General features: G+C 41.0%; 1 protein-coding gene across 1 annotated transcript in view; it reads right to left on the bottom strand.

The window, feature by feature from the left end:
• Positions 1-19,622, bottom strand: part of sptlc2b (serine palmitoyltransferase, long chain base subunit 2b) — a 33,430-nt gene extending 13,808 nt beyond the window's left edge. The window contains exons 1-8 of the mRNA XM_080453870.1: positions 19,353-19,622; positions 13,059-13,253; positions 12,103-12,257; positions 9,342-9,490; positions 6,208-6,332; positions 3,441-3,534; positions 2,358-2,463; positions 886-1,105 (exon numbers count right to left, since the gene is read on the bottom strand). Of these exons, the coding sequence (XP_080309996.1) occupies positions 886-1,105; positions 2,358-2,463; positions 3,441-3,534; positions 6,208-6,332; positions 9,342-9,490; positions 12,103-12,257; positions 13,059-13,253; positions 19,353-19,514 (1,206 nt within the window). The 5' untranslated portion in view covers positions 19,515-19,622. The remainder of the gene's footprint in view (positions 1-885; positions 1,106-2,357; positions 2,464-3,440; positions 3,535-6,207; positions 6,333-9,341; positions 9,491-12,102; positions 12,258-13,058; positions 13,254-19,352) is intronic.
• Positions 19,623-19,916: the final 294 nt, after the last annotated feature.

Raw genomic sequence — 19,916 nt, 5'->3', positions numbered from 1 at the left:
TTCTTGTTGCGTTTGTTCCATGTGTCTTTTCAAATCCTTTCAACTTGGATAAATGTAGCAGCTTGGAGAACTGTTGTACTCAAACCGAAACATTAGATCATACATCATATCGTTTCATCAAACCAGGAAGCAAAACTTCCCCTTTGCGGGAAATTGTGATCTACTGTACGCTGGACATGACACAGAACCCTAGGGGTGCATGACTCTCTCACAAGTGACACAGCACACAGGATCTATTTTATTTTTTATTTTTTTTAACTTCTCCTAATTAGTTTGCCTGCCCCACATTTAGTCTGGGAGGGGAGTAGACAATATGGGTGCAACAGTTAATCAAACTAATCGATTTAATCTATTATGAAATGTATTATTTGAATAAAATAATCAATACAGCAATATATATAAACATTTATTTTTTTCTATTTCAAAAATGTATTAAAATGATAGCAAATCTTCAAGCTTGTAGATCTACCCCAGTCCCCCTCCCTGCTGAACAGATCAACCAGTAGGACTTGCTAGTATAGTGACAAGGACACGATCCCCTGCTGGTTTCCCACCCACAAAACACTGGCAATTCTGTTTGTTGGAACGCCCGACTACGGGCGCTGCCAGGAGTCCACACAGAAACCAATTAAGTGGAAAATAACCTGCAGCACAACATCCTCTGGAAATGCTACCTGTTAAAAACTAGGGATGGTTGTAGAGGATAAAGGAAGGACAGGAGGGGTGACAGAAAGGCAGTCAAATAGAAAGTGTGTGGTAGGGAGAGACACACGGAAAGGAAAGGTAGAGATAGGATGAGAGTCGAATGGTGACCTACCTACTTCCCCCTCCCCTGTCCGCTCCTCTCTTTCCAACACATTCACTAGTGCGAGTAAAGCCTCTTACCTTCTTTCCTCCAATGTATCCTCCCGCAGCACCGAAGCTCTTAGTAAAGGTTCCCATCATGATGTCCACATCTTTGGGGTCCAGGCCAAAGTAGTCAACTACCCCTCTGCCGCTGGGGCCCAGGGCCCCGATGCTGTGGGCCTCATCCAGGTACAGGTAGGCCTTATAACGCTTCTTCAGGGCAATCACTTCTGGCAGAGCCACTATGGAGCCCTCCATACTGCAAGAATTAAAGAACCAGCACATAAATATGGCATCAACGCTATAACAATCTAATGTGGGCTGTGCCGGTAGCTGACCAAATAATACATTGACCACATAATAGCAAGGTCGCCCGTTTGATTCCGGCTGGACACCTGTGTTCCATGTGTTTCTTCTATTGGCCCTCAGTTACCAGAATCATTTTTGAATTAAACAAAACATACCAAAATAAGTGTATTCTAACATTGATTTTTGAAGTAAGTAAATAAAATAGACATTTAAACAAGACACCTTAATGCTGCGTTAGTAGTGATCACACCTTAACAAAAGGGAAATCTTTTACAGTTCACAGGGAGGAATTGAAAAGAGGTCATTATGGATGGATGTGTGTGCGTGTGTGTCTGTGCGTGTGTTCTTTAGCAGCTGAAGCGTTTCTTTTGAAATCCCCATGGACATCTCACTCCATTAACCTTACATTAGCCGAGCGTATTGATCAGTTAAGCCGTTTCGCAGAGAGCTGTATTGATCAAATGGATTGAACACCTTTATATAGTAAGTACATTACAAAGGACACGGCAAACACACAAGTTGACAGCTGAGAGCAACCTGCAGTGAAATCAGTGAAGGTCAACTGTATTGTTCATGTAAGCGCCATACCGTCTAAAGCAGGGGTCTTCAGCAGGGGGTTCCGGGACCCCTAGGGGGTCCTCAGAGTTACTACAGGGGGTCCGCCAAATCTTTGTGTGATATGATTTTTTTTTTACATTAACCACTTGAACCCTAGCATCCCTTTTCTGAGGAGAACTTTAGCCAAAAATAGCAGATCTACAAGCTCACAACGCCTCGCAGCGCGAGGCGTTGTGAGCTTGTAGATCGGCTATTTTTGGCAAAGAGTTATAGGTGTAGAGGGAAAAAAGAGCAGCAAAAGTTCATCTGAAACACAATTTTATACAATATAGAGGGGGTCCCTGCTTCATCCCTCTCTCAGCTAGGGGGTCCTTGGCCTGAAAACGTTGAAGACACCTGGTCTAAAGGAAGTAAATTGCTCCATAATGGTTGTGTTTAGATTATTCATACTGCAAGGGCTGTATTTTTATTGTATTTTATCATTTATTTTTTTCTTCTTCATTTCTATTCTATTTTTATACAAATAAAATAAAAAGTGTTGACTCTCCTCTTCACACAGCAACTGTATTCATATGTGGCATAATGTCAATCAATGCCTAACTAAACGGTTACTGTTCAGCATTATGTGTGTGGTAATTCTTTACCTATATATGCCCTCAACGAGAATGAGGATTTTCTTCCAGGGTCGGTGGGTTCTTGGCTGGCCGTGGGCGATGGCATCTCTCAGAAACTTCTCCAGACTCTGCATGTCTGTAAGCCACAGTACATTGGTTAGACTTGAGGTTTATGAGCATTAACATAGCATGATGACACAGCAAAATGGCTGCCGTCAATTAACAAGATATAGAAAGATTTTTTTGTCAGAATAAACTTTTATTGTTGAGTACTAGACGTTGTTCTATGCTGACTAGACTTTGTTCTGTGCTGTATTATGAAAATTCATGAGATCACTGGATGATGGTGATTTTTTTATGGTAATGACCCTTGGGAGTCAGCACACAGAGAGATTTTCTCAGCAATCACTCAGATCTGCTAGGCTGCTGACTGTGAGGGCTCCTCTGTGTGTGTGTGTGTGTGTGTGTGTGTGTGTGTGTGTGTGTGTGTGTGTGTGTGTGTGTGTGTGTGTGTGTGTGTGAGAGAGTGTGAGAGAGTGTGAGAGAGTGTGTGTGTGCGTGCGTGTGTGTATGCGTGTGTGTGTTTGTAAGAGCCCGTCCTGCATGAAGTCTGTTAACCCATTAAAACTGGGAGAGCATCTGTGTCATTTGAGATTTTAGCGTTGGCCATTCAAAAATAGCAGATATACAAGCTCACAGCGTGTCATTTCGTGAAGTGATGAGAGCTTGTACTTATCAGTTATTTTTGAACATTTTTGAAAAAATCTTGAAAGTGTTTGAAACAATTTGCTTAGAAGGCATTTGTAGAATCGGCCTCAGGTCGTAATGGGTTAAATAGAAGTTAGGCCACACCCACAGCTGTGTGAACATGGCATGCATAGTAAACAAAATAGATGCATGAGGTCTGTTTGTTGTAGTGCGGCAACGCTCAGCAGACACGCCCTTGTCAAACATATAGCCTTTTCTGCTATGTAAGGGCGTTCGTAAATACGGCAGAGTAATTAAGGAGGCCAGCGTCAGTTAATCCAATCCTGTGTGTATGCCACGAGGTACAGTGAACAACCCTATGTGACTGTTATGTAATGTGCCAGACAGTTACTAGAGGTCACTCACTGTTGTGTTTGAAGACTCGAATGGTGGACCCCGAGAGGCGAGCGCCTAGCACCAACGACGCGTGATTCAGTTCGTCACTCAGGATGAGACAGCCCTAAAAACATATAACCAACATAATTATTATCATTTTGTAATTGTCTATTGCATGTGCTATACAGGTACAAATAAAGATTAATGCTGCGTTCACCCTAGCAGCTACAAAAGATACAACACTACAAAGCCACGCAGTGTTATCTGTCGCTGTTGGAAGTGTCGATCAACACACTTGTTGACGTCATCAGGTGTGCGTCCAACGAGCGTCAAAAATATGAAGGAAAATAAAGCCCTGGGGTTGAAAAGAACATGGAACTAGCGGACAGGAATGATTAGTTTCCCCCCCATTGTAAGCAGGAATTGTGTGGAGAGCAAAGGTGAGTGGTAATGTTTAAACAATATTTCATTGTTTTGTAGCTTTGTAGCTGCAGTTGAAGCTAGGTCAACTTAGATTGTAGCTTTTGTAGCTACAAACATCGGGCGTTGCTTTGTGTCTTAATTTTCAATGGCTTCCATTTAAAATGAATAGTAGACTGTAGCTTTGTATCTGCCATTGTTAAAACAGCATTAGATTCTTAAGTTCTCCCTTTGCCTATTTTAGGCTTTGATTAAAGCAAAATCTGTTGATTATTATGAGTTCCATTTCAAAAGGCCATGGAAAGCAAGGGGTGTGAGAATTGCAGGAAATACCTAATCGCCGAGTGCTGACAATAACCCAAACACAGCTGAGAGAGAAAGTCACTGTGGAACAATAATCAAGTTCAGAGCTGTCCCTAAAGCACGTTAAGCACTAACAGTAAAGGATTGAATTAGCCTAACTGCATATCTGGAATTCCGGAAATTCATTTTAAGCACTGCTGAACCTGATTTATTCTTTTACACAAGGAAATGAGGTTGCTCAGGGGATTAACATAGAAGAATGAAATATTACACTCTCTCCCCACAACATAATCTTTTCAAAACAATTCATTTTATACTCCCTAAACTCATCTAAACTGCATTTAGTAGCTGTGTTTCTAGTTGTGTGTAGAAACAAAGAAATCCTAACTGTATACAATGTATCCGTATATACAGTATTCTGCAGACCATTTGGTGTCGTTTCAGGTAAATTAGTTTCTATAATAAAGTTAAAATAGGAAAGTAGAGTCCACACACTGGATTATGCTCCCATAGTTAATTTAACGGAATACTACCAAGGTGATGTTTCCAGCATCTCAGCTCTTCCTCTGGGGAAGAGCTAGATTAAATTATTCTATTTTAACGTGTCTTGGATGTGTGTGCTTTGGAAACCTTCTCTAGCTTTCTAGAGAAGGTTTCTCTCACACAGTTCTCTCACACCGTTTCCTCTGGTCAATGAATAATTGAATGTGTTACACAACAGGCAATTATGTTATGACGGGAAACATATGAATCGGCAAGGAAAGGACAGGCAAAAAAGAAAATGCAATCTCTGTTAAGAAAGGGCAGGGATTGGATTCTTCTGACACTCTCACTGTCCTTGTCTGTTTTTAACCACTTGAACAATTGCCAAAAATAGCCGATCTACAAGCTCACAACGTGTCGCGTCGCCGCATGTTGTGAGCTTGTAGATCGGATATCTTCGGCAAAGAGGTTTTTGAATTGAGGGTTTAAGTGGTAAAGCCATATTTCATACTTAGTCGTACGACAGTGGCACGTGGTGAAAATAGCCAATCTACAAGCTCATAGCACATCAGCGTTGTGAGCTTAGATCTGCAGTTTTCACCATTTTAGACATTTTGCAAACATTTTCGCCTGTAATGGCATGCCCAAGTAGGGACGCCAGGTTGAAAGTTAAGTTTTGTTTTTTTCTGAATCGGTCCTGCCAGGAAATGTGTCCCTAAAAGTGAAATCATACTTCATTACACAATGCATTGCTTCAGCTTGAAATCAGTTATTTTTGGCGAGCGACTCCCTGTACTTCCTGTCCAAACACCTAATCTAAAACGCCTCTGCTGTATACGAAGAGGGGAAGTGAGAAGTGTTGCACTTGATTCATTGGGGTTAAGAGTGAGAACAGCTAACATGAACCACATACCACACACACAGACTGCAGCGACCCACCCCTGAACTCGGAATGTTTTGAGAACGGGGGCGGAAGCTGATGTGTTGTGGAACAGTCTGAACCCTTTGTGGACTGCTTCCCCATGTAACTGGAAACCCAACCTGTTTTCACCTTGCATAGAAAATGGGCTGATATTGACTCATAAGGAAATCTTAAGTCATATAACCTCAGGTAATGATCACAGAGCCTAAGTATAAAACTGGTTGTAGTAATGCTAAGTAGAGAAACTGCAAGGTGATAAGGAATATGTGCCGGGTGGGAGATAAAGGAAAACACAGAAAGAGTCAAATGAAGTAGATCCCTGGCAGCTCAACCGGGGCATATGCTACGGTTGTCGGTTCAATTCCGACGTCAGTAGCATATTCTATGGCTTCATCCCCTGCCTATCCTGCCTGTCCCATAACAATATATTTTCGCTGAGTCGCTGTTGAAGTGTCGATCAACACACTTGTTGACGTCATCAAGTGTGCGTCCAACGAGCGTCAAAAATATTAAGTCAAATAAAGCCTGGAGCTGAAAAGAACATGGAACTAGCGGACAGGAATTATTTGTTTCCCCCCATTATAAGAAAGGCCTTCATCCCCCTGTCTATCGTGCCTGCCCCATAACAATATATTTTTTTACAAACAGGAGACAAAGGAAATTGCGTACCTTCCCAGTAAGAGCAGGAATGTTCATAGAATTGGTGGCAAAGCCCATGCCAAAGGCCATTGATGACTCAACGCCAAGGAACCTGGCAACCAGCTGCTCCAAGTCCTCGTGGATGTCCAAGTTTCCTGCAGACAACAAAAGCAAACGCGTCAGTAATCATGACTCACCACACTGTTGTGACTTGTACATGTAGTACAGTTGTAAAGGTGTGCAATGGTAGTTCGTCATACCTACGTAGAACGCCATTTTTAGAAATTCTTTTGGTTTTACTCACAAACCTCTGCATAATAGTATTAAACAGAGGTCAGTACAGTCTCCTTCGGGTTAGCCTGCTATTTACATTCAGCCTCTGTACCTAGTTATAATCTCCTGTTCTCTTTCACAAAATAAATAGACAAAACCAACAGAACTAAACAATAGCGGCTCAAAAAAAGCAGTCTGCAGGCAGTGCCCAAGGCATAAAAACTAACAAGGCTTGAAAGCTCCAAAGCTAATGTATTGGTGTGTTCTACACCAGGGGTTTTCAACTGATTGTGAACCAGGCACCACCACCCTGACTAAGAATCAACCATGGGACCACTGTTGTGTTGGGTGGGGATATGGGCGAAGATAAGTGTTTTTGGTCAAACTTACAATGCATCCCATGTCTATAACGCATTATAATCCGCTTATAACACTGTATGATTATGATAGTTATAAGAACTAAAATACGCAACTCTTTATAAGACAACCAATTGTCCATGGACTAGGCCTGACCTCGACTAAGTCGACTGGTTAGTCGCGGGGGGTCCGAGTCGACTGCGTGTCTCTTAGTCGACTCTAGTCGATTATTATTATTATTTTTTTAATGGCCAAAAATTTTTTAAATAGTTTTTTGGCCAAGTCTACACCTGCAACCACACGTAACTTCCACTTTATTCTTTATTCCTCGTCTTTGTATTGGTATTGTTTGTGTTGGAGCGCCTCAGTGCGGCTGCAGAGTTCATGTGCAACCTCTTCCAGAGAGAGATAGAGACACTAGAAACTCTGCTGGAGACACAAAACAAACTGTGTAGACTTGGCCCTTTGAAATAAAAGGTATTTTGGCCCTTTTTTTTTATTAGTCAACTGCCAGTCGACTATTGGCAATTAGTCGCCAAATAGATTCGACTAAACAAATCCTTAGTCGGGGACAGGCCTACCATGGACACATGTTCTTAAATAATGACATGCTAAATATTATGCTCATGTTCATTGATATACTGATTTGTACACTTATGTGTGAGTGAGCAGACACATGCTATTACATGGGCACATTTCCAAATAATGATAACTAAGGCAATCCGGGAACACTTCCTCTTCTTGAGATTCTAACTCCCTTTTCTATGGATGTTCTTGACCTCGTGCTTCCTCGTGCTTCCCAGTAACTGCTGTCAACGACATTGACGCGTCATCGTTAGGTCACCGGGTCATTGAGTGAACTGTTTCTCAACTAGTGGTCCATGGACCGTGACATGATTCCAGGTGGTCCATGTCTGTCTCTTCTTGGCTATAATGGGGTCTCGAGTCATTTTCTGTCTCGAACCTTGCCCTGTACATATTCTTCAGGTATGCCAGCGTGAAAATACTACTGTCACAGAGATGCGTAGTTACAAAAGGTAAAATACATTTAGCTCTTACTGTAAGCTCTGGGAATTCCAGAACTTCACAAGGGACTGTGTTAAATGTGCCTCTTAGTCTGTGGACATGGCAATGAACTGATCCTCTTTTGCAGTTGTTAAGCTTGAAGTGCTTTTGAAATTGAAGCATAAGCCTCCTCAAAAGGACCACTGATAATGATGATAATGTCTTTAATTCCTCGGTCCTCAAATACCAAAATACTAAAATTCTCCAAAATAAAAAGAATGAAAATAATGGAAAATAAATTTATCAAATTTAACTAACAAACTTTCCGACATTACTGAATGCATGATCAGGGACCACACGCAATACTTCCACGGACCACCAGTTGAAAACTAGGGCTGTCACGATTACACATTTAAGTTGACGATTAATTGCCACTCAATAGTTGCGATTAACGATTTAATTGTGTTTCTGTCGTCGAACATTAATGGAACATTGTGAATAAAAATTACATTTCTGTTTGGCTTTTAGCCTTCGTAAACAAAAGTCATTATGATATGACAAATAACACATATTTAATTACTTTATACTTAAAAATAAACATTAATAGTGGAAATAGCAGATCTATAAGCTCAAAACGCGTCGCGACGCGTTTTGAGCTTGTAGATCTGCTATTTCCACTATTTTTGTAATTTTTCTAAAATATGACATTTTTTAACACGATTATGCAAAAATGAATTGCGATTATATAAAATAATTGCAATTAGACGATGATGTAATAATTGTGACAGGGCTATGTGAAAACCCCTGGTCTCCACCGTGTCATTATATTTTCTACTCGACAATCTTGCTGTGCCTCAAAAAAAACACTCCCAGCTCCCCACTTTCTTCTTCTGGATATAAGCTATTATTTTGGCCCGATGGACAATACTTCTAAGTAGGAGAAGCATGCTGAAGCAAGCTGAAGAATACAGCCTTGGAATTTTCATAGGCTATAAGAACAAAATATAATCCTTTAAATTGCCGTAGCACTGCTAACAATTACCTTAACAGTAAAGCATTAAGTCACTTAACCCTTTAAGACCTGAGGCCGATTCTACGAATGTCTTCTAAATCCCAACAGTATTCTGAAAAAAAAAACGTATGTTTCTATATAAGTGGTGCTCAAACTTTTGCATGTCAAGGACCCCCAAAATTATATGTATTTGGCCGCCGACCCCCATCTCAAAATATGTTGTTCCAGGGACCCCCAGAAGCAAAGATTTGAGTTACAAATGAGTTTAAAACAATATATTCAAAGATTTGCACACATTTTCACGATTTTTCAAAAATAGCAGATCTAAAAGCTCGTAGCGCTGCAATCTGCTATTTTTGAATAGCCAAAGTGTAAAATAATGCATTTTTAGCTCAAATGAAAAAGTGACACAGATGCGTTCCAGGTCTTAATGGGTTAAGTGAACATGTCAAGTGCATGGGGCCCTTGTCAGATGATGTTAAAGCATACAGTAGAAATAAGCCGTGTTTGTCCTTACCCAACTCATAGCGGGTGCTGCCAACTCCAACGCCATACTTTTGAGTAACTTCTACAGCAGCATCAGCACAGGGCCCAGTGTTCTCAGCAAAGCCAAGGTAGTTATAAGATCCCATGTTGATCACACCTTTCACTACCTTACCCGTGTGCCTGAAAGACAGAGAGAGAAAGAGAGAGAAGGAAAGGGGGAGAGAGATTTAGCATCTCTGACAAAACTCAAGAACACTAGAAAGTAGAAACGTCTGCCAAGGTGGCAGGTTGCCTATAAGATGTTGCAGTGCTTCTGTTACTCCGTGCCCTCTTGGCTAATAGAACTTCATCATGTATCCTACACATAGGGCACCGACACTCATTGAGCTCTGGAGGTCTACAACAAAACTGTGTCAGTTCTTCCTGGGTCCATGATTTACCTTTATGTACCCCACCTTTAAATTGGAGGGGGGACTACATAATGGTGTGTGTCTGTGGTTGCGTGCGTGCGTGCGTATGTGTGTGTGTGTGTTTGTGTGTGTTTATCCGTCACACTATAATGCTGACTTAGTGCCAGTAGTCAAGTCAAGGAGGATCTAATCAACAAGACACACGTGAATGTAATTGCTGAAACAAGGAAATAGATGATATCGCCAACATAGTTCAGATGTGAAGAAAGCCCCGGAGGGGGAGTCGTCGAGGAAGAAAACAACAATCTTGTTTGAAACAAGGAAACAGATCATATCACAAACTAAGTTAAGATATGTGGAAACCACAGAGGGGGGGAAGGTGTTGAGGAAGAAAACAACAGAGATTGTTTATCGTTGCTTTTGTAAAAGTTATAATAAGGAAATGAAAAATAATAATTATGTGGATCTCGGGATAGTCCAGCCTGTGATGTGATCTGAGTCACCTATGACTAGGCCTGTCATAATTATTATATAATCGTCTACTCACAATTATTTGAGATGATCGCAATCATTTTTGCATAATCGAAAAATGTTGCATAATCGAAAAATGTTGCATAATCGAAAAATGTTCACACCTTTTAAAATATTAAAAAAAGCAGAAATAGCAGATCTACAAGCTTACAACGTGTTCGTGACACGTTGTAAGCTTGTAGATCTGCTATTTCTGCAATTTTTACATGTATAAAATATTTAAATATGTCAATAATTTCTTTGTATATTTCAGTTATTTGTCATATCTACCCCATGTGCAATTTTTTTCATATGTTCCAAATGTTCAATGCCAAACACTCAATTAAATAGCTAATCGCAATTATTTGAGTGACAATTAATCGTCAACTTAAATTTGTAATCGTGACAGCCCTACCTACCTATGACGTCAGTTGTCTATGACTATGATGTACAGTATCTATGATGTATGACTCATAATTGAGCAAGGTCTCAGCCCCATCAGAGCCCCATAATAACCTGTATGTCTGGCAGAAGGTTTCCTCATTTAATGACGACTTTGTTTGGTAACATGCTGTACGATAACATACGGTAATTCCACGGCCCCCAAAGAAAATTCTGGGGGCAAAGACTGGCACAGGAAAACATTCTGCAAGTTATGCATGGCCATTCCAGTCAATCTATTGCCAGCAGGCCAAACTCAATAGTAGGCAGCGTATAAATAAGCATTCATGAGCCCAACATTCCTAGTATGGCAATCAGTCCGGTCAGTCAATGTGCACAGACTATAAATGCCAGTGGGCAGCATGACATTCATAGGTTTTACATATTCATAAAGATCTCATCAGTGGGAAAACAAAAAAAGGTCTATTGTATAGAGTTTGTCATGCACAGTACCAAAGACATCACATTTAACAACCTGGTGCCATACTGTATATACATACATGAATATAGGATGAACTAATTATATGAAGTCTATTACTATTCCAGTCATTTGTCTCTTGTAACTGTAGACCTGTTGGCCTAACATAACCCAGTCAGTTCTCTGGCTTTCGACATGCTGCTGTGAATGGGATGCTCCATTGATGAGCACGGTTTAGCAGGTTTCTGTGAAAGGCGACTTGCCTAGTTTAACCACTTTCAACCGTCAGTATGACGGTTCTTGTCTGGTAAATCAGACAGTCAGTGTGCCAATAGTGAACCTAATCCTGCTTATTATCTACAGGTATGTTGCTCACCTCCCCACCATGACCAAACCTCTCTTCAAGCTTCTGTGCATACACACACACCTTTTAATCTTTTATCTTAGGCAACTAGATGAATACTGCACCAATTAGTCATCAATCATACCAAATGCACAAGTGTTTTAAGAGACTACATACTGTCTAAGGGTAATTATTCTCCATCTTGTATATTAGGTTGTGCTCAACTCAACTCCATTTGATTGTCACATTACACATGTATAGGTGTAAAAGAGTACATGTGAAAAGGTTGTTATCCATATAGATTTGTGTGTTATTTTGCGGTTGATGAATAATGCCTACAGACTTTCCATTCCAACACAGCACTGACCATGTGACAGATACAGGCACTTTCAACTGAACCGTATGTTTCCTCAGTCTTATCAGCAGAAATAAGGCAATGACCGCAAGCACAAAAATCCTGCACTAGAGATAGCACACAGGAAGGTACAGTATAATGTAAACTCTCCTTGAAGAATCAACCACACCTTATCATGCAAACACACTCACGTGCGTGGCGTGCACACAAACGCACGCACGCACACCCACCCACCCACCCACCCACCCACACCCACACCCACCCACACACCCACACACCCACACCCACCCACACACACACAGTTGGGTGACTCACTGGAAGGTCCAGTTGTAGTCATGGGAGACTCTCTCAACCAGGTCCATCTTCGCCCCAGGGACACTACAGATGGGTCGGTTCCAGTTGTCCCTGATCCTCATGTACAAGTTCCTGGTGTAGAAGTTCTCGAAGTCCTGATACAATGGGACAAAGTCCTACCGAAGAGAGGAAGAAAATGTGTGAGAAACTACAGAGCATACTCTAGAGAATTTAGCGTCTTTCTTTTTTGTTGTGAGATGGTTGAATGGACCTATTAGAGAGAAATGTCAACATGTCAATCAAAAGTGAAGGGGGTTTTTCAACCACCAGTCTTTTTTTAGGGAGACTGGTGGTTGCAAAATATCTGGCATTCCTGACAGATTCTTCCTGGTTGCAAGTGCAAGGTTATGTACCCTTTTGAGGAAATGCAAACAGTCAGGACTCTCACACACATGTTGCAACGTCTGATGTCATGTTCCTCCTGACAAGGCCATAGTGTAGCGTCATAGCATGGTAAAATACGGTCAATGCAAAGCGTTACGTCTGTGTGGACTTCGCCTTGACTGAGATCACTTGACTAAAATGCCTGCAATAGTGCATTGTGCCAGTCAGTTTCACATGCACCAATGCTACAACAGGGACCGGGCTCAATGTCAATGTTGACCGAGGTCAAATGGGTGTGAAGCAAGTGTGAAAGACAAGCAAACATTCAGTAGCTGGTACAGGAGACCGGTACAAGAGTTTCATTTTATCACATCATGGTCAACCGTAGAAAAACAGCATATTCTATTCTGAATTGACAGTTTTTATCAAAAAAGAAACCTCATTGTGGAAAACTATTTATATTCTTTATACTGTATCTATAACGACAGATTAACGGCTTGAACTGAAATGACACCGCATTGGAAAACAACAGTATTGACACAGTGTTTAAATACATGAATGAAGATTTTTTTTTGTTTGTTTTAGCATTCTACCTTCTGCTCCTCTCTCTCCTGGGCCACATGACACTTCTCGATGTTCCAGAGGCGCATGAAGTCCCGGAGGTAGCCGAAGATGGTCAGGATGCAGTAACCCATGTAGGTGAGCACAGCCACCAGTAGAGGAGTCTCCTCAAACGACTCCGCGAAGGGCTTCTTGTACAGGCCGGGGTTATGAACCCCATTCCGTTTCTGGGACAAATCAAAAGGAAGACAACTGTGTGTTAGAGACAAGTCTCTTGATATTAACAAAAACAAATGCACTCTAGTGTTGGGCCGTGTGACGGTAAAACCATTTCCCCGGTTATTTAAATAGCAACGGTGTCAGTTTCAAAAGTGTCATATTTCATGTATTAAACAGGTCATTATTAGTTCAGTTACGGTACTTTTCCGATTTATCGAAAAATCTAATCAACCAATCAACGTTTATTTTTTTTTATTTTTTATAATCAACTACTAAATCAATTAGTCTGATTAAATACCTGAGTGAGTCGCATTTCATACTTCGTTGTACAATGGTGTTGTGCATAAAAAGAATGAAAACACAAGCATTTCTAATCAGACCAGGGCTAACCAAGTTCAACGTCACTGACAGGGCACTGTCTCACGGCTTCATTCCACCTCAGTGCCGGAGGCCAAATAGAGGCCATTGCAATTAGTTAACCCACAGAGAGGCCACTCATAACCGAGGCAGGCTTTCACAGTTCACTGACTGAAAGGTAAGAACAATGCTCTGCGCTTAGACCAAGTAGCAGAATCAGAAGCCTCAGGGCGCTTCTGCAGGCAGTTCGTTCTCTAGGTAACGGCTTAACTCTACTGTTATTTCGACTGAGGGTGGAGGGACTGGAGGCTCTAACTGTGTCAAATCACAAACAGCATTGGACTGTAAAATACAGTAGTAGTCACTGAGAGTGATTCAAAGCATTTCTCTTGCCAATAAAGTGGCCAGGAAGTAGCTATTGTTCATTACGGTCTCATTATGTGCTACTTGAACAATCCACTGAAGAAAGCAATATGCTGGACATCACCATGTATGAGGCTATGAGCTAAACTGTAGCCTGGTTGTAAGGTCTATAAGCACAGATCTAATCAAATGATGTCCGTCACTCATTACCCTGCAGCTAAGCAACCACAGCACATGTGACCAATCACAAGAAACACTCCTGATCTCAGAGGCATGAGTAAAGTAAGTGTGTGTGTGTGTGTGTGTGTGTGTGTGTGTGTGTAGCACATACCCCTCTTTCCAAAGAATCCTGAAAGCACTCCATGTATTGGTCTCACTATAGCCCACCAGGCACCTTAAGTTTGTTTCCTGACTCAAACCTAAACCTGCAAGGTCTATAAGCAGCACAAAGCCACTTTCATGTCCAGGCTCCCGTTCTGAGAAACCGTTATATTCTGTGGTAAAGAGAGTGTCCAGAGTCCCGTTCTGAGAAACCGTTATACCCTGTGGCAAAGCGCAGCGAATTTGTATTTGTGTGCGACGTGCGTGTGTGTGCGTGTGTCTCCCTGTCTGCAGTCATTAACGAAGCCAAATCACAAATAAACTCACCTGCTAGAAGAACCGTACCTGACATGAGAAGTTGATTCAAATAGATTAAATTTTTAATGCATTAATTCCATAAATTGATCATCCTGACTGAGTTGATGCACACATTTTGACCTAAATCCCTACTTTTATACCACCAGAATTCTAGAATGCAAAGAGAGCCATGTCATGTCAAGTGCTACATTTAACGGGTGTGAAACTCAAGTGGTTCACTCATTTGTCACATGCTCACCTGTTGAAGGTACCAAAGGTGTTCCATTCAATCCATAGAAACCTTATCTAGCACCTGGCACACTGCCTACTAGTGCCTACTATAAGTGATGAAGCTACGTTGATAAAAATAAGTAAACAAGTCATCTGCCAACTAATTGCCTCTCCTGTGCACGTCTTCATCGAGGCGTTATTGATTGTGTTGTCATGGCTGGGAACTGTAACATCTTTCTTATCTCGACAAAGTCCCTGTATGTCAACATTGTGCAAGTTATTCACCTTTGCTTCTATTATTCCTTTTGACTCCCTAGTTCCTATGGGCCTATATTAGGCATTAATTCAGCAAACTGTAATACTTTTACCAATAAGCACTGAAGCAGAACTTGTTACGCCTTTTGAGCTAGAGGCCATAGACCCAGGAATACATTTAGTTCCACTCAGGGAATCAGGTTCATTATAAAAGGAGTCAAAATAACTGAAACAGTTGCATAGACAGAAACAGGCCAGCAATTATACTGAAGAACATACTAACTAGACCACTATCTCAATGGACATTATATACACACTGGATGTGTGTCGAGAGACGAGTCTTGTCATTTCCGTTAATCAAATCACTGGACTATAAAGGTTTTATTGTCTAATATAGTTTTAGAATTCAGTTGAAACAACATCAATATCAACCATACCAACGCAACTCAACCTCAACATTGCACATCAAAAAGTATACTCTGTAGTTGCGTGACTCCCGCCCCCCCAAAAAGGATCTACAAGCTAATAACATATTGCTATGTGACACGTTGTTAGTTTGCAATCTGATACAGTGTAGTCTACTAATGACATCATCCACATCATCATCAAATCTGCGACCCCTCGTTTTAGTTTCGTCTTAAGTCAACAGACATATTGAAACAAAAACAAACCAGCTCCTTAAATATTTAGCACATTTTGCCAAACTAGGAAAGTGTCACTTGCCTTCTGTCTGACAGAAAGAACATTTGGAACGCCTACAAATGAATTGTGTTTAATGATGGCCAAAATATATTTAACATTCGCCAACTCCATTCATTCAAGTTAAGACATAAAGAGCAATACAGTTCTGTGAAGAATTTATTGACGTTTTGTCTTCCCACCAAACAATTGAAAAGTATCGATAGTGGCATCAAGGATCGATAAAGGCATCAATATTAACAATCTCCATCCCTACTTATTACACGGCTACTTAGAAGTAATCAGAAGGTCACTGGTCTCCCCCCCCCCCCAGTCTGGCCAGTATACCAGTGTCTCTGAGCAAGACACTTAACCCCTAATAGCACAGAATGATACTCTGTGGTCAGATTAAAGTAAACGTTTGAATTGCCTAGTTTTCACTGTTGCTACACTTAAAATATAAAACAAGTGTGCGAACCCATAGTCCTATTGTTTAGACTATTGTATCGCTATTTAGATATTTGGCATAAATATCGAGGTACCCCCCCCCCACCCCCAATAGTTTCAGAAAATTCTGTGTGGAACACTGGAATGCCGTGATTGGCCAATCAGAATTGAGCGGCGTAATATGAGCTGTTATCAACCCCCACAACCTAGGTGTCCGTTTCTGTGCCTCCCTAGACAGGACAGACTTGACATGTCTTCCAGCTCTGCCCTCTAACTTTGGCCACATTGGAAAGAATGAGCGTAAATGAACAGCACACAGCACCTGACACACTGAAAGTGTCTGATGCTCGCGTAATCAAATGCACCCATTATTTACAACGGCTAAAACCATACTGAAGGCGTCAAGTAGGCGCACCAATGTATATATTACATCAAGGCATTTACGAATTCAAACTTGTATTGCTTTATGTCAAGTTTGAATGTTAACAAGTGGCCTAACTTAAACCCATCATTTGTTAGGGGCATTGACAGCAGTTTGGAACTTCACAGCGTTGATTGAGGAGCGGGGGGGATTCTTGTTTACAATCTTTAGGCTACAGTGGTGCATTCGGAAATACGCTCTGACAGCGCCGGACATTCAGAGCGCTCGGAGCGTCGTCATTCAAAGATGTATGATGCTGCATTCTGGGAACACTCAGAGCGCACACTGATCATTCCGAGTGAAAAGCTTGGTTGCCCGGGCATCTGAAAGGTAACAGGATAGGTGGGCACTAGGGACATCTGGGCACCTCGATGTAAAATTGTAATTTTTTTCCAAAATGTTACAAAATAAAATATTTGGAAAATGTTTTTAAGTAAAGCAAAGTAGCGTATACATGATTAGAACATGCTTAAACATGTGACAATTAAATGAATTACAAATTGCAACAAAACCTGTATATCCAGTTATTTTGGGGCATAAACAAGAAGTTGAAGGATACAGTTAAGTCTGATAATGATGTACCGTGCATGTTCACATCATATATACTTTACATTACTTAACAAATTTTCAAATATTTCATTTTTTAACATTTTGGACAAAATAGCCAATTTTACATCGAGGTGCCCAGATGTCCCTAGTGCCCACCTACCCTGTATCCATCTGAACAATGGTGACAACAGTGATGGAGGAAGGCGTTGCAAAATGTGATGGCTGGAGCTCGTTTGGTACATCTATATGTAGTTAATAATCATGTTTGTACTTTATACATGAGATTAATTATTCATAATTAATGTTCAATTGAATGAATTAGTTAAAGATGATCTACTCTGGCCATTTGTAAATTAACTGATATCAGAGCACTCTATAACATCAACACCAGAGAGCTCTGAAATCAAAGCAGATTCTCTGAGCATATTTCTTCAGAAACATTGTTTGTGTGCTCATGCCATGTCATGTGTGGAAAGTACAATAAATGTGTGATAAATAAAGAATGTTGGCCGATATCTCGCTATCAGAATTCCGGCATTCCCGCTCCCAATAATCATGCATCAGTCGGGCTCTACAAGAAAACATCAAAAGATGCTTGCATCTCCTGGTGTTTCTGCAATGAATTCCAGGCTGGGGAGAAGAACCACACCCTCTCTCTCCCAACCAAAAGACATTCCTCTCCCTGCAGAGAGAAACGTAGGAGTAGACCTTCTGTCCTCCCCTCCCAGGAGACAGAGCAACTCCTCTGGTTACATTACACAAGGGGATATTCTCCATGCTAGTGTGACTGTAAACAGAGACCAGCCCCTTTATACACACAGACACACACACAAAACACACACACACACACACACACACACACACACACACTATGCAAAATAACAACAAGGTGTAGGATTACCAGCACCTTGCCACTACAATCATCCCTGATCAGGTAGCATGCACCTGTGTGCAGTTCATGAGTTTACAGTGAAACGAAAAACTGTATGCATGATAACAACTGGAGGGCAATATGAGTGTGTCAGTGTGGACAACTGAACATTATGTTTACAAGCACAGTCAGGTAAGCTTAGATAGTACAAGAAGCATGCCACAGACACACGTCAAAACACTATAGGTGTTGTAGCCTTGGATCAAGTCTATCATAGATGTATTTTATCGATTTTGTCAAAATCGATAAAATACATCTATGATAGACTTGATCCAAGGCTAGACGTGTTGTATGAAATGGTTCAAAACGAATACTTGGCTTGTGTAATATATTTATAAGTACTAATTTAAGTAAGGGATAGCCATGCTATAGCTAGATGGCTATAATTTTCCATTTAGAGTAGATTTTGTACGTGTACTCAAGGAGTTGTTAAGGCAAACTAACGTCCCATGTACACTTTCAAGTGGGAAGAGTTGTCACTAGCTCTGTAAACAAAAACAAAAGCTCATCTAAATGTTATGTTAGACCCCGAAAGGAAACTTATCCAATGTATTCACGTGGTTGAATAAAAATATGTCTTTATTTCATTTTCCACACATTTTCTACAAACCAGTGGTGGAAAGTAACTAAGTACATTTACTCAAGTAATGTACTTAAGGACAATTTTGAGGTATTTTTTACTTTACTGGTGTATTTCCAGTTTTCAGCACTTTTACTTCTAATCCACTACATCTCAGAGGCAAATGTTGTACTTTTACTCCACTACAATTATTTGAGAGCTTTAGTTACTTTGTAGATTTTGATCATTATTACAAAACATACATTAACCATTTCAGCACTATTTAAACTTTGGCTGTTTGAAAATAGCCTATCTACAAGATCACAACATTGTGAGCTTGTAGCTCTGCTATTTTCAAAAGATTTGCTATACATTTTATACATTTGAAAACTTGTGAAATGGGACATTCCGTATAATGAGTGGATACTTTCTCCTTTTGGTACTTTAAGTACATTTTTATACCAATACTTCTGTACTTTCATTCAAGTCAAATTTTGAATTTCGGACTCTTTACTTGTAACAGAGTATTTCTACATTGCGGGTATTGGTACTTTTACTTAAGTAACAAAACGTGAGTACTTCTTCCACCGCTGTTTATCAACAGACCCGTTGTCTCTCTGCTGTTGGCCCTTCCCTTCCCTCGGGGTCTAACGGGTCTACTAGCGGTGTTCAGCCGGCTGTATGCCGGGGGGCCTCACCTTCTCCCTCGGGCGGCGATACTTCTGCGACTGCTGCCGTCGTTGGAACAGGCAGTGGTTCTTCACGAAGCCATTTTTACTCGGCAGCTTGCCGTTGGAGGTGGTCCGCGGCTGACAGGCGTCTCCGTTCAGCAGCTTGTTCGCCAAGGAGCTTTCCGTCATGTTGGTCGGCCAAAAGTGCCCGGGATACGAAGGGTTTCAGCCGGTGAGGTACTACGGTAAGTTTGGGTGGTTCTGAAGTCATGTATGAAGCTGATGCTGTGAGAGGAGAGGAGAGAAGCACAACGAGACGCCCACTCTGCGTCTGCGCTACGCAACCGGCTTTGCCAGGTTGTGTGAGAGAAATAAGCAAGTAGCTCGTGAGCATGTAGATCTGCTATTTTCAAAACATCTTGGGGGAAAAAGTGCAAAATGTGGAATAATTTTGAAAAATGATTGTAACAACACAATTACACAAATCTGGTATGGGTGTCCCTGGAGCAAAATATTTTCAGATCGGAGTCCACGGACAAATATATATTTTAATTTGGGGGTCCCTGATTATCTGATGAAAATCTTTGACAA

The sequence above is a fragment of the Gymnoscopelus braueri genome (assembly GCF_963280865.1).
Source record: "Gymnoscopelus braueri genome assembly, chromosome: 16".
NCBI classification, from domain to species: Eukaryota; Metazoa; Chordata; class Actinopteri; order Myctophiformes; family Myctophidae; genus Gymnoscopelus; species Gymnoscopelus braueri.
This window is presented reverse-complemented; position numbering and strand designations above follow the sequence as displayed.